The 14,683-nt window shown below is 39.7% G+C and overlaps 2 protein-coding genes across 3 annotated transcripts in view; one reads left to right on the top strand and one right to left on the bottom strand.

The window, feature by feature from the left end:
• Nucleotides 1-14,683, top strand: part of LOC134664298 (uncharacterized) — a 184,378-nt gene that overhangs the window by 107,601 nt on the left and 62,094 nt on the right. The gene's annotated exons all lie outside the window — the stretch shown is intronic.
• LOC134664283 (moesin/ezrin/radixin homolog 1) overlaps nucleotides 1-14,683 on the bottom strand; it is a 67,065-nt gene that overhangs the window by 14,222 nt on the left and 38,160 nt on the right. For both annotated transcript variants that reach the window (XM_063520843.1, XM_063520842.1), the window contains 2 exons: nucleotides 1,147-1,269; nucleotides 105-275 (listed from right to left, as the gene is read on the bottom strand). In XM_063520843.1, coding sequence (XP_063376913.1) covers nucleotides 105-275; nucleotides 1,147-1,269 — 294 coding nt within the window. The remainder of the gene's footprint in view (nucleotides 1-104; nucleotides 276-1,146; nucleotides 1,270-14,683) is intronic.

Genomic DNA, 14,683 nt, shown 5'->3' with positions numbered 1-14,683 from the left:
CTGTCAACAGTTCTTCGTGTCTATGACTCTGTACCAAAAATGTTTTTACTCATTACATTCTACCACACGCCGCCAAAATGGTTTCCCCTTGTAAATGAACAAACCTTGTGCTGGTCGGTGACTCGCTGCGGCAACAGGCGGTCGTTGGCGAGGAACCCGGGCCCGTGCAGGCCGGGGTTGTGGTCGCCGTGTCTCGCTTGCACAGCGTACGAAGCGAGCAGGACGGAAGTTTCCGGCGGGCAGTAGATCTCGTCTGACAGGATGGCGTTCTTCACCTGGAAAATAGAAGATAGGAGCGTAAAGTATGAGTTTAGAAAACAATTCTAGAAAAAAAAAGAAACAGTATTTGCTGGCCATAAAAAATTTAATGAATTAGATACCTGGAATACAAATTTATCTTACTTCGTTAAAAGTCCTTAATTCAAAAAGTTACAGTATTTTGTAATAAAAATATGAGTGACATTAACAGAAAAGAGAAATTAATAAAAGTGATAAGAGGTAAATCCTATAATATGAAGGAATAAAAATACTAGAACATATGAAAAAGTATCTCAAGTATCACAAAAGAGGATGCAGAATACCACGAAACTGGGGGTGGAATTGGGCGAAACGTTGGGAAGAGATAAAAAATGTAAGAAGAGGTACCGATAGATAACCAGAAATTAGAAAGACATAATATCAACACTGAAATTGACATGTCGGCTAAGCAGCTTGATACATATTTCTTAAGAGTTACGCTTTATTGTTTGAAAATTTGTTAGCGTTAGACTTTTTGTCGAGGATTCTTTCCCAGTTATATCCACTTTTTTCCTGTCTGTTCCCACTGGAAGGTAACGGGTGGGACAAACGACTTTGTCAGCTCAATTGATCCAAGTGTTGTGTTCTTGTACAACTCTGTCGTGATTTAAACCTTACGTTTACTCTTGATTTTCTTTAACTTTTTCGACGCCATGTCAAAAACAAAAGTTGTCTCTCGGACGCCACGTCACCAAAGTGTCAAAACTGAAATTGAACTTTATGCATATGCACGTAGGTCTATGTTGCTCTGTGGTCAGTGACCGATTAATCGGTCTTTGGGGTTGAACCTGCGGTGCGGATATATAGAAAAGGTTAAGGATACAAAAGGTTAACGAACGTAGTTCGTACCTGTAGGTAGAAGAGCTTGAGCGTGATCTCCTGGATGAGCTCATCAGCGACATCTTCCGGGTAGAATTTGGCTCGGAACTTGAACTGCAGCGGGTTCTCCTTCTTCACGTCCTGTTGCATCACCTGAAACAAACACATGCTTTGATTAGACAACATATTCATAGGTTTTTTAGACAGAGTTTAAAATCACCCACACTAATATGATGCATCCACACCGCAGTTAACTTTAACACTGTGCAACATGGTAACAGTGTTGCTCCATAAGTTAACTGCGGTATGGATGCACCTTAAGATTCTTATTTTTACTAGCTTATCAACATTCGACTAGCCTTTTTGTACACCGATCTGGGTCGATTTTATAAAGATACAATTTAGCTAAAACAGTGATCAGCAATTGGATTTTACGTGAAATTGCAATAGGATTTTATAAAATGGTACCCTTGGCCCTCCTCAGTCCAATTCGTTTGACATTACATTTAATCAAACGTCATCGAAAGCGACCCAAAGAGAGTGAGGAAAAGAAAAAAAAAATAGCTGGACTAGTTAATACTACACTTTGCCGATAAAGTATCAGTAGGTAAGGTATTCAGCGAAAAGGACAAAATATTTATCTGTATATAGAGACTGTACAGAAACTGTGGACTGCGTACAGAAATAATAAATTTAAAAATAAGGAAACCAAAACTATGACGTAATTGGCGAAAAACCTTGATGTCAGATTTGATGTGCGCGCAAGGTCTTTGATGATAACGCTCTGAAGTTTCCAATAATTAGCGGTATAATCAAAACGTCCAAACATGTTATAATAATCAATTAATTACCGCTACCATTATCGAGTACCGTTCGGTATAAACCAGTATATATTACATTGGAAATGACTAATTATATATAATAACTAGAAATCATAATACAAATGCTACTTATTCTATGCACAACGAATATACTTACTCGTAATCTATCTACTTCTAACTACTTAATAGTAAAAAAATAAACAGTCGATTAAAAGAATAATGGTCTCAACAACTCATTAGAATTTTACAGTCCAAATAATTGTTGGATTGCCCTTGCATATGCGGTTTAGAACTACGAAAACAAAATGAAATCGGATGAAATCCTAGTTAGCTTGAACAATTAACAATTTTTGAACTCGCTTATTAAAGCGACCTCGAAAGCCTGCTATATTAAGCAGGGTCGATCAATTTTTTCTTTTTTTTTTCACTTTATCCACCCAGCAACTAAATACAAAAGTGCACATAAACAAAAACAATAGGGTTGTCAACACGAAGCGGCATAATTCCTTACCCATCTGGAGAACGGGAGCGACCCTGACTTCGCGGCGTGCCGGGGTCCATCGAAAGCGTTAAAAAGGCAACAGTTAATTACTATTCAGAACCAGTCGCAACACATACAGCTACAAATATATACTAGACGAATCTATCTTGACGTGAGATTATGGGAAATCCCACAAAACAGGTGCGTCCAGATCTGTTAAATGCGCCGCATATTGCAATAGCGCAGACGAGCTTTTGCATGATTTGTGCTAGTTGAGCGCAATTAGATGCAAACACGCATTCGTTAGTTTTGGACGCACCTTAACCACATATCTAGCAGTCTGCGCACGAGCTCCGAAGAGTTTTAGGGGACCTATGCTTGCCCCGACGCCTCGCTTAGCATGGATCTTTCATAGAAATAATTGTGGAGTTCGAGTGCAAACTGTACAAAATTTTGTAATTTTACATGGATTTGCTTGCTTAAAATATACAATATCGTAACATAATTACAATTATACTTAGCTTAGGTACTTGCTTATTTCTACAAAATATATCAGCTAGCATACTATAGCTTTCTACAATACAAGGCTACATAGATATGAAAATATATTTTTTACACAATTACATTATTTACATTTCGTAGATGAGATGATATGAATCATGATACAAAAATACATGGCTCATGGGAGCCCGGGGTCTGCTTGGCAACTGTTACTGCATGTGTAAGAAAACGTTAAGTACGCTTACGTGATGTTATAACACAACTATTAGGCCCGTGGGCCTCACGATAGTCTTGCTAAGGTGTTCGTTTTCTATGGCAGGGCAATCATCACAGTCACGCGATATGCCACCGCAAGATATTCTAAATCCTTCTAAATGTATCATTTTATGTATATTCCAAAGATTGTATTCGTTTAGAACTTTCATATGTGTATAGGATTATGTAACCTTTTAGACATTAGCATTTTTATCAGCAGATTTAAAAATTAATGTCCTTAACAAATTAAGTCAACCAAGGATTTTTATGTTTATAAATCTGCCACTTCATGTGCTACTCTACTGTTCAAGCTGTTTAACCTTTTGTCTGTGTATGACAAGGATCCTGACATTACTGACCGAACTTTTAGTCACCTTTTTCCATTGAAAAGGTTACCTAAATATTTGATAATTTTTCGTGGAGCAATGGAAGGAGGAGGATCGTGGAGGAATGGAATGGAGCGACGGTGCAGAAGGACCTGAAAGAGATAGGAGGAGACAACACCGTAGCTCAGGAACAGTGGAAAAAGTAGACAAGGAGAGCCGTCCCCAGATAATGGGATAAGAAGCAGGAGAGATCTTTAACCTCCCAAGTTCGACCAGCAAATCTCCTATTTTCCTCAACGTTTCTCAGATCTCATAATTGACAACCAACTCAGCGTCCGTGATGTAACAAGGTTAAGTGAAAGTTAATTATTACGTCGTCACTTATATTCGTAAGGTGCCATCACGTCTGACCCGTTGTGCATGGACTGCCCAATCGTATGGTGCAATATTGAGAATTGTGGGAAGGATTGGACGGGTTTTCCTCGTCGATTTGCTTTCGATGGGTTTTGACTACTGATATCCCGCCGTCGAAATGTTTCCAAAACTGCAATATTTGCACATGAAACAATTACGGAAACTTAAGTCATATTTTTGTATGCTGGACAATTGGGGATACATTCCCTTCTTCGTCCTATCTATTGGGACCTTCCTTTACAGAAATATCTGAGTTCGCACATAAGAAACAAGTTTGACTTCCCTCATGAACCATATTTTTCTGGTTTCATATATGTACATACAATCCAAATCTTTTTAGTATCAGGTTTCAAAATTACAAAGATGGCCACACCAATTATTGTCTCATTCAATAAGACCGTTGAAACAGATCATTCGGTAGCGCCATCTACACCAACTCATTAAACTAATTGTCCCAAAGCGTGTCAGTAACAGACAAAGACTGATGTCACGTGTGAACAACCTCTGACTCATCACTGATCCCTTTATAAGGCCACAACTCATAAATATATACACGACTATGGACTGTATTCCCTTGTATTAGAGTATAATAATAATAATAATAAGCCCGCGGGGGCAGCTTGTGGCGAGCTGACGGTGAGTGGCGACACCGCGGACCCCTATTCCAGAGGGCCCTGTCATCTGGCCCTCGCCTCTGTGCTTGCCTTGATTGGCCGGCCAGAGTGGAGTCGCAAGAGCGGGACCTATGCTCCAGGTTGGAAGTGTAAAATGTCATAACGCCGGCGGCCTGCTGAACGGATCACCGGGATCTGGCTACCGCAGACTCACCTCTCGACAACCTTACAGCCGCTCCGAAGTGTTGCCCTATTGTCGCACTGTGCGTGCGGCCGTTGTAGGGCCCACTAAATGAGTAGGCGAGTCACCACCTGTCTTACACAATTTTGAGACTGATTGTCACGGCAGGTGTCCGCTAGTCTCTCCCATAGCCCATTATCCAGTCCATCCAACTTTCAAATCTATAGCCCATGACCTTAGTTCCCATCGCAGCACAAAAGTGCTGCACTCCAATAGTCTTTGCACCTGGCGGGGACCATCTCCGGATGTATCACATTGTGCGTTCGGGGATGGTATCCGCCACGTGTATCCCTTGCCTTTAGATTAAATTGTCTTAAAGGGCCTCTGCGCTGTTGGCTTCGGCCCCACGCACGCCTCCCAAAAGTCCGGGATCCCATGGTCCCGAGATGTGGAAAGGACAAACAAATAATAATAATAATAAATCCGTTTATTTAAGACATCATAGGTCCAACACATCGCATTACAAATTACATAGGATTAAATTACAATTTCCATAGGATTAACAATAAAATAATAAACAATAAAAATTTTGAAATATTTGAACATTCCTGACATTTATAAAAATAAAATAACGAAATCACATTTAAAATATAAAATTGTTCAGTACACACAGTAGTATATACTTGTAAGTCACATACATTATGAAGCGTGGAAGAAATTGTGGGCAACGATTAAGATTAGCCAGCTCCTTAGAATTAACACATTATTAAAAGTACAATCCTCGACACAGTTAAGCCTCAGCATTCGTAAGCTTTCAGGACCCGGGTATGTCCTTAAACTACGTCCAAGACCACCGGTGGACGGGCAGCAGCGTCCCTCAAATTCGGTGTACTCGACTGCGATCGCCAACCCGCCTGCCAAGCGTGGCAATTATGGCATTCACCCCCCATAAGGGGGAGGCCTATGTTCAGCAGTGGACGTCTTATGGCTGAGATGATGATGATGATTCGTAAGCTTTATATCAACGAGGTTAAGGTTCAGTTTTGGTCATATTCTATTGATATTCTAAACTAAGGAGATTATAAATTGGTGCTAATATCATCCGTAAGGCGATAAATACAAGGACTATAATGAAAGTGAATAATTAGAAACACTAGTGAACTTAAGCTCTGAGTCAGTTAGATCTCAATTTAAAGATAAAATATGATTATGAATTTATGATTCAACAATCATAAAGGCACGAAGGTCTACACGCGATGGCACATAACCTACAATCGAACCATTTCAGGGTACCTACAGTTTCATACTTTGTAATTTTAAACTTAATGTTATATACTAATATTTGTACTCATGTAAGTTGAAATTATCGATACAGTAGTTAATTGCATACAATATGTCGACAAGCATATGATTCATAGAAATATTGGAAACAAATGAATACGTCCATAAATACGTCATTCGTGCCAATTATTATTTATAGCGATCAAATTGACGTGTAGGTCAAAAAGATGGGCGCTATTTTGTCTTTTCTGTTCTTTAAAAATAAGGGCATTTATGAAACATAATGGTCAACATATTGGTACAAGCCAAAATCTATGTCAGCAGGAGCAGTGTGTTATCCGAAATATGATAAACTAATAACATTTCTTAACAGTGACAACACGAAACGAACGGTATTTATGTAAATTTGCAGTATTCAATAAAAATGTATTAGGGCATTTCTATCTCAAGTCACACCCCCAACTAGCATTTTAGATTTTAGAATTTTTATATTATATCCACTCAGAACCACGAGCTCCTTCGATCCTAATACGAGAAAAAAAGTGTCGCCATAATTTCATACAATTGGTTTTTGTCCGTTTTGTAACGGTCATAGAAGGCTGTATTGAAAACCGTAACCAAACGGACCAAATTCTTTTAGAACACTCTTTTTCTTAGTAAATATAGATAAGCTCGTGATTCTGAATAGATATATTAAAATTTTCCAATTCTAACACACTAAACAATTTGGTACAATTTTAAATTACCAAGGATTTAGCTACAGACGACGATCTTGATAATACATCCTTAGGGCGCCTTAATAACACCCAACAAAGTTACTTTATGCAACAAATATAATATAATTCGTCGATAGTCTGTTATCATTGACTTTGAAAGAAGATGGCTGTGATAAGATGGCGTGACTGCATGATGTAATAACTATTTTATTTGTAAGTTTTCGCAACAAACGCTGCTGGATTCCGTCCAAATTTTCTGCAATTTGAATGTCTTGCGACAGAAGACACGAAAAGAGGGCTAAGCGCTGGTGTCTCAATAAAATTGTTAGCTTTTTTATATGTGACAAACAATCAGCCCTCTTGATGGTAAGTGGTCACCGTGGTATATGATTCCATGAAACTACAAAGTTAAAAATCTGTACACTCCTTACAATTAATAGTAAGTATAATATTAATTTCTAAAAGTCAATAATTGATATTCTCGGCAGGCATTAATATTACCATAGACTAGACAATTTATGACACCCAAGCAATACAAATTAACATCCCTTAGGTATATCCTTATCTCCTTTGCTCACAGAGATGAATGTAATAATGCAAAAATACTAGTAACAGTATACAGTAAGGTAAATTAGCGTATTATTTAATTAAATAAAACTAGCATACCTATAACTTACACAAGATTAGAGCTACTCTGACGTGCCGAGATAATTATCTTATCTCTGTATGACATCATACACATACATTTTTAGCTTCACAGCACATAGTAATACATTCTACAAATCCACAAATTAGAGCCATTGTTGACACAGTGAACTGATTATGTGGGTGAATCAACTTTTTATTGTCACTCGTTGCCATGGTTACGGTCCCCGGGGTCACTCTTTAAATCCTAGTTTTATGGCATTTATTAGATATTTATAAGTTATAACTTTTTAAGCTTTTAAGGGACTAGTCCCAATAAGGCCTAGTTTATCCTCTGGCTTTGGAAGGTCAGATGGCAGTCGCTTTTGTAAAGACTAGTGCCTACGCCAATTCTTGGGATTAGTTGCCAAGCGGACCCCAGGCTCCCATGAGCCGTGGCAAAATACCGGGACAACGTGAGGAAGAAGATGATCTTTTTAAGCCCTTTTCACGATGGGACATCAGCCAAGCACGTATTACGTTTTACAAGAGTTTTTCTAACATACTGTGCTACTATTGTCGCCTGGCTGACGGGACAGAGTAACGTAAAGAAATAGTTAATTCACCCATATTATGTAAACCTTATAACAACGCCATAAGGGTTACCATTGGTCAGTGTGAGTAAACTAGCTGTCTCCTGGTCTTACCAGGTCGTCAGCCCTATCGTAAGCCGCTTCCTCGTCGTCTTCTTCAGGCGACACCAACTTCTTCACCCCTGTAGAGAGGTAGCGGGCTGTCTTCTCCGCTACGGATTCCGGCTTGGAACATACTTATATGTTACACATGTTTATGGTGAAATCTTCGATTTTTTTAAAGTCCATATACACCTAGTTTACACATTGAAACCACTTTTTAGAAGTATACCTATTGCTTTAGACAACTGTGGAAAATCAATTTATTAAAATATCGAGGAAAAGTTAAGGATTCGTCACACAGGCGCGTTTTCCGGGCGGGGCGTGAGCGTGTCGCGCCGCTTTTACATATAAAACGCTCACGCCCCGGAAAACGTGCCTGTATGACAGAACCTTAACTTATTTATCGTGTAGCCTTTCATTTCATAGTGTCTAATTTGAAACAGCAAAGAAAAATCATTTATTACATTTGGATCATTAGATTCATTAGTAACGCTAAAAATTCTAAATTAGAATCACTAGCTATTCTCGTCATTCCGTCTTATTTAAAACGTTACACTTGCTCGGAAATCTCGCGATTCAAAATCAGTAGTCGCAGCAAAAACCGCATAGCTCTCTTATTGCACAAACAACCGCCTATTTGATGAATGCAGCGCGTGGGACGAATGTTCCATTCATTTCTAGCGGACGTATCAGATGTTAAACATTAGTTTATTGAATACATAATTTATAAATTCAAAAGCTCATGTATTTTATAATAGATGGGCTGTGTAAAGAGTAAATTGGTGTTGAGGTAATGCGGTCTTCACATTGCGTGCGGATCCGCAAGTGTGACATCGCTTACGTGTACAGTCAATTGACGACCGGTCTGGCCTAGTGGGTAGTGACCCTGCCTGCGAAGCCGATGGTCCTGGGTTCGAATCCCAGTAAGGGCATTTATTTGTATGATGATACAGATATTTGCTCCTGAGTCATGGGTGTTTTCTATGTATTTAAGTATTTGTATATTATATATATCGTTGTCTGAGTACCCACAACACAAGCCTTCTTGAGCTTAGTGTGGGACTTAGTCAATCTGTGTAAGAATGTCCTATAATAATATTTATTTAACCTCTAGCCGCCCAGAGACCTACAAAAAGGTCTCCTGTTCCATTCTAATTTGAACTTTGTGTTGACAAAATAAAATTTCATTTTGCTTGGCAAGGTTTGACGTATGGGCGGCTAGAGGTTAAGTGTAAGAATATGGGTGCATATAACTTACTCAAAAATATGTCGCCATAGTTCTTAATTCGCTGACATAAGAGCTATGGGACATATTTCTGAGTATGATGTGTGCACCCATATTGTTACACGTGACTGTACAGTGATCGCTGCAGTGGTGTGCGGGTCCGAATCGGCATGATAACTGTTGGTGTCAAGGTCCTTATCTTAACACCAACTCACACGGTTATCACACTGGTATAAATTAGACGCGGATCCGCATATCGCTCCGTTGCGAGAGGGAATTCGCTATATCCATGCATAACGCTGTCTGCTCACACACCGGTGCGGTTTGCGGATCCGCATCAGTGTGACAGCCGCGTGAGTTGGTGTTGAGATAAGGTAAGCATTAAGCACAGGTGTGTATCGATGCAGGTGGCATGGCCGTAGGTGCTAAACAGGCAAGGGAGCGCTAAAATGCTCAGGTTCATTAGCGCAAGGCACAATCTTGTATGTCAGCGGTCGGCAACAAGCGGCCCGCGAACCTCTCACTTGCGGCCCGCGAGCCTCCCTGGCTATTTTGTATGTAATATTGACAAACGACAATGTCTGATAAAGTCATAAATATTAACAAAGTGCGGCCCGCGTCAACTTCGATAACTAGGTACTATTTGGCCCTTGGCTGCTAAAAGGTTGCCGACCGCTGTTGTATGTTACCTAGCCACTGATAGTACCTATCCGCAAAGCTTATCGGCGTTCGGTTAAGTTGATGTTTATCATCAGATAAGCTGAAAACAATGGATTTGTATGACTTACAAAGATCCGGAATAAGGCCGTCTGAGAATTGTAGTAACTTTAAACATACTTAGCGTAGGATTTATTTTTGATGGACATAACCATATTCAGAGGTGAATAAGTAGGTCATATTAAACAACTTTTACTATTGTACCAACCAAGATGTAGCGAAAAATATCAGTTTTTCCATAAATCACTTGATAATTCGCCAGAATAAATGAAACAGCTATTTATTTTGGGGATTCCGGAGTTCGACTCGAAACAAAAATTGTTTAGTGTGACCTTCCTAATTAACTTGCTCATAATGTCTTCAGGACATAATAGAGTCCGTCTAGTCTAGACTAACTTTCACACTGACATGAACAGAACAAAGTGTAATTATAAACGTCATATATTTTCATAGAAGTTCAACATTAATGATGACATTTCCGCACTTTGTCATTGCAAATGCCATGCAGATTGCAGAGTTAGCTTAGTCCGACACTTAACACCATTTACAAAGCCTGACTAGTAATACCTATATGATCAATTGATCATTGTTAAGAGGACGCTGTTATTCTCATGAGGGTGACAGTTAGTTCAGTTTAGTATGAAAAAAATAGTCCCATTGAAATTCCGTAACATGGCGCGTGATCATATATTACTTGTCAGGATTTACAAGCCTCGCAGATTCGCATGCACCTTGCACGTTCGTGTCTCAGCTAACTCTTAGAGCCCCCGTGACTAAGATTGAGCAACGCCGCCGTGGGAGCGGCGAAAGTGCGGTCGACGACCCGACCGCGATAGTCAGCTGTTCCCGTCAATGGAAATTATCGAATGCTACATGACGTCATTGTCAGCATCAGTCAGATGAGACTATGCGTCCGAATCTACCATTCTCTAGCTTAACTCCCAAAGGGACCCACAGATTACCAATTCGCCAGACGATATCAGCCTATCAGTTGTTCGGAATTTTTGCGTTTAACCGACAGGCTGATATCATCCGGCGAACTGTGGTAATCTTTGGCTCCCTTTATCTCTTTCTCTGTGTTTGTTGAAGACACTGAAAGCGAACTGTAGGGAATTCTATTTGACGCGTTGTTTGATCCGCTAGTTTTGACGCTGACTGTACCTACATGCAGTTGCAAAAGTGCATACCCACTTTATGAATGGAATGTACTTCAGTCTGCGGGTTTTGTCCTCTACTTATGCAACTTAACAAGGCTGTGTAGTTAATTTATGATTTATCTATTAGTTTCAATTTGAAAGAATTTTACGTTATCAAATTAACCTAGTTCGGATTCGAAAAGAGAGCACAAGGAATGTACGAAGCAGCTTCTCAGCTTTTCTCTAAGGGGACCCACTGATAATCAGTGGGTCCCCTTAGAGAAAAGCTGACTATACCTATACCGTCCGGCGGACTGTTAATCAGTCGCTGATTAACAGTCCGCCGGACGGTAACGGCCTGTCAGTTAGAACAAAATTTTGACAGTTTCGAACAACTGACAGGCCGGTACCGTCCGGTGGACTGTTAATCAGTGGGCCCCTTAAGAAAGATACATATCATTGCGTGGTGTGTTATTGCAATCGAACGTCAATTCGGTGGGATAGTCGAAGAATGTAAGGAAGTTACGGGTATTCTTCGCGATTTCCAGCAAAATACTTCATTACGTGCTTATTGCAGAACTAAACGTAGATTCATTGAATATCTTTCTACATAGGAAAGTATTTATTTCAGGGGCCTTTTTTCGTAATTTCCGTGGAACAGGATCTTACAGCCAAATACACTCGAGGGGCATTCCATGAGCAGTGCATAAACGGATTTCATTTCGTATAACGATTACGTACTTTTCACATCCATTCTGACAGAACAAAAACTCCTATAGGTCCTGCAAATCTTGTTTTGTACGAGACACCGGTAGACAATTTCGTGAAATGCTCCCCAAATGCTTTCCTTGAGAATTCTTCGTTCAAATCCTGCCTTTCAACCTCACACAGGGAAATAACTAACCAAATTAACAAATCTTAGAAAACCAAGATTTTTTTTTTTTTAATAAATATTATAGGACATTCTTACACAGATTGACTAAGTCCCACAGTAAGCTCAAGAAGGCTTGTGTTGTGGGTACTCAGACAACGATATATATAATATACAAATACTTAAAATACATAGAAAACACCCATGACTCAGGAACAAATATCTGTATCATCATACAAATAAATGCCCTTACTGGGATTCGAACCCAGGACCATCGGCTTCGCAGGCAGGGTCACTACCCACTAGGCCAGACCGGTCGTCAAAATTTTCAAGATTTATCTATCAGAAAGCTAATAGGCTTTGTTCGAAAGGGTCTAGCCGTGTTTGTATGGGGCATCGGCCCCAGAAGCCAAATTGATTGCCGTTTTGCCAATTTATTAGGCCAGATGTAAGATGCTATTTCACCAAAAAAATAACCCTAAAATGCTGCAGGTTTTTGAGAAAATTTAAAAAAAAGAAATTTGGTTTTCATTTTTTTTTATCTAAACTACCGAACCGATTTTTTTGTAACTTATACACATTAATTTCGTGACGCGACGACAACCGGGATTATAGACTATATTATAGTCCATTTTAGCAATTTGTTACGTTCGAAATTCAAATTCGTACAGAGCGGCGCGGTGGTCGATATGGGACCGGGAGTTCTCCCGGTTGTGTCTGTTCATACATTACATACATACATACGGTATTTTTACCCTGTTGAGCCAAATGAATATTTTTGAAAAAAAATATATGTTATAGAACATTAATTTATACATAAAATACCCAAAATTGGTGGGTGTCCCTATTTCGGAAATATAAAAAAAAAATTTTTGAAAAATTAAAAGTGAAAATATTACTAGTTATAAGGATATTTGAACCTCCATTTTTTTTTAAATAATTCATCTAGATTACTTACATAATGTGTATAAGTTACAAAAAAATCGGTTCGGTAGTTTAGATAAAAAAAAATGAAAACCAAATTTCTCTTTTTTTAATTTTCTCAAAAACCTGCAGCATTTTAGGGTTATTTTTTTGGTGAAATAGCATCTTACATCTGGCCTAATAAATTGGCAAAACGGCAATCAATTTGGCTTCTGGGGCCGATGCCCCATACAAACACGGCTAGACCCTTTGCATCAAATATGGCCAGGCCTGTGTCAGGAAATAGCTACACTAACCAAATTAGCAAGAGAGGAGTATTATCATCTATTAGCACTTGCAAGATGTGCAGGCATGTGCTGATACGCGAATTCCGTTGCGTACGTGATTACATCAAACATGGGTGAAACCTGCAAAGTCTGAGACATTTCTCTTCAGATAGAGACCACCTACGGCCTTCTCTCTCGTCCCAGTTCGTACTTCGCCCTTCTCTTCACGGCATCATTAAAGATAATTAATCATTAAAGTCTGCACGCGTTGGAAAATCTGTTGTCCTTATTTCCCAGTATTTATCTGAGGGTTAATCAAGCATTATCGCTTGATTAACGAGATATGATCGCGTTAGGAGTTTAGTAAGAACAGGTTGAGCAAGGCCGATGGGTTGTGGGGGATATCCGTGGAAGGGGGTCAGGAAGGTCTCGTCCAGACGACGCACTTTCACCGGACCCCTGTCGACAATTTGAGTCGTCCGCTCAGGTACCAGATAAGTGTATCGCTCACGGATTTTAAGGTCATAAATACAGTGATATTACCACACCACCACACATTACCACAGTGATATTAACCAATATCACTGTATTTATCGTCTATTGCAATCAGAATACAGAGTATACAGACTAGACAGTCATGGTATTTCAAACTGACGTCCGTTTTGGTTGTTATGGACGTCCTATTGTTGAGGATGACGCAGACTGACGTCATGGGGATCGCGATTTGGCAGCGAGCGATCATTGTGAGCTATGACGCTTGGTCGACGTTGAAGGATCGTTGGCCAAAACAGTCCAGGGTGTTGTGAGGCCATCTGGCACTGCAGTTGGATGATTTGACGTCTTTGTGATAGCGTGCCTTAATCTTACACGTACGTTTTCGTGGTTACTGAATTTTATCAATGAGGCAAACTGGAAGATAAATCACCGATAAGAGAATATGATGTTATTGATGTGAATTAAAGAAAAGAAGTAAAATCTCATTCGTCTGGCAATTAAAATACTTAAAGCAGCGACAAAGCGTAGGACCACTAAAATTTCATATTTTCGTAGCAATTTGACATTTATGGTGACGCTTCCACAATTTGTCGCTTGTCAAGTCATTGAAGCTTCAAAATGAGATTCAGTCAAAATATGGGTCCGTCCACCCTTAGTAATATGTAAGTTATTGTAATACGTAACCCTACATATGGACATCATGTTCGAAATAAAAATACTTCATTTCATTTAGTCGCCCGCCTATTAGTTGGACCTGAAATAGGTGCGGTCGAACACTGCAGGCGTAACTGATGAAAGTGCCAAGCCGGTGCAAATGCAAACTTAGCGTGGTCAAAGCCTATTGCTCGTAACTGATGTAATATACTAGTCATGTTACTAGTTCTCATTAATTTAGACACCCGTCATCTATAGTTGATTCGCCATCAACACTTGTCGGGTTTCGGCAGAAGCGCGGGCAGCGAGCCGCGACGCCTCGCCCGCTGACCCCGTTCCCACACCGGCGACCTCGCGTCCTTGACTGGGC

Source organism: Cydia fagiglandana, chromosome 5 (genome assembly GCF_963556715.1).
Source record: "Cydia fagiglandana chromosome 5, ilCydFagi1.1, whole genome shotgun sequence".
NCBI lineage: Eukaryota > Metazoa > Arthropoda > Insecta > Lepidoptera > Tortricidae > Cydia > Cydia fagiglandana.
This window is presented reverse-complemented; position numbering and strand designations above follow the sequence as displayed.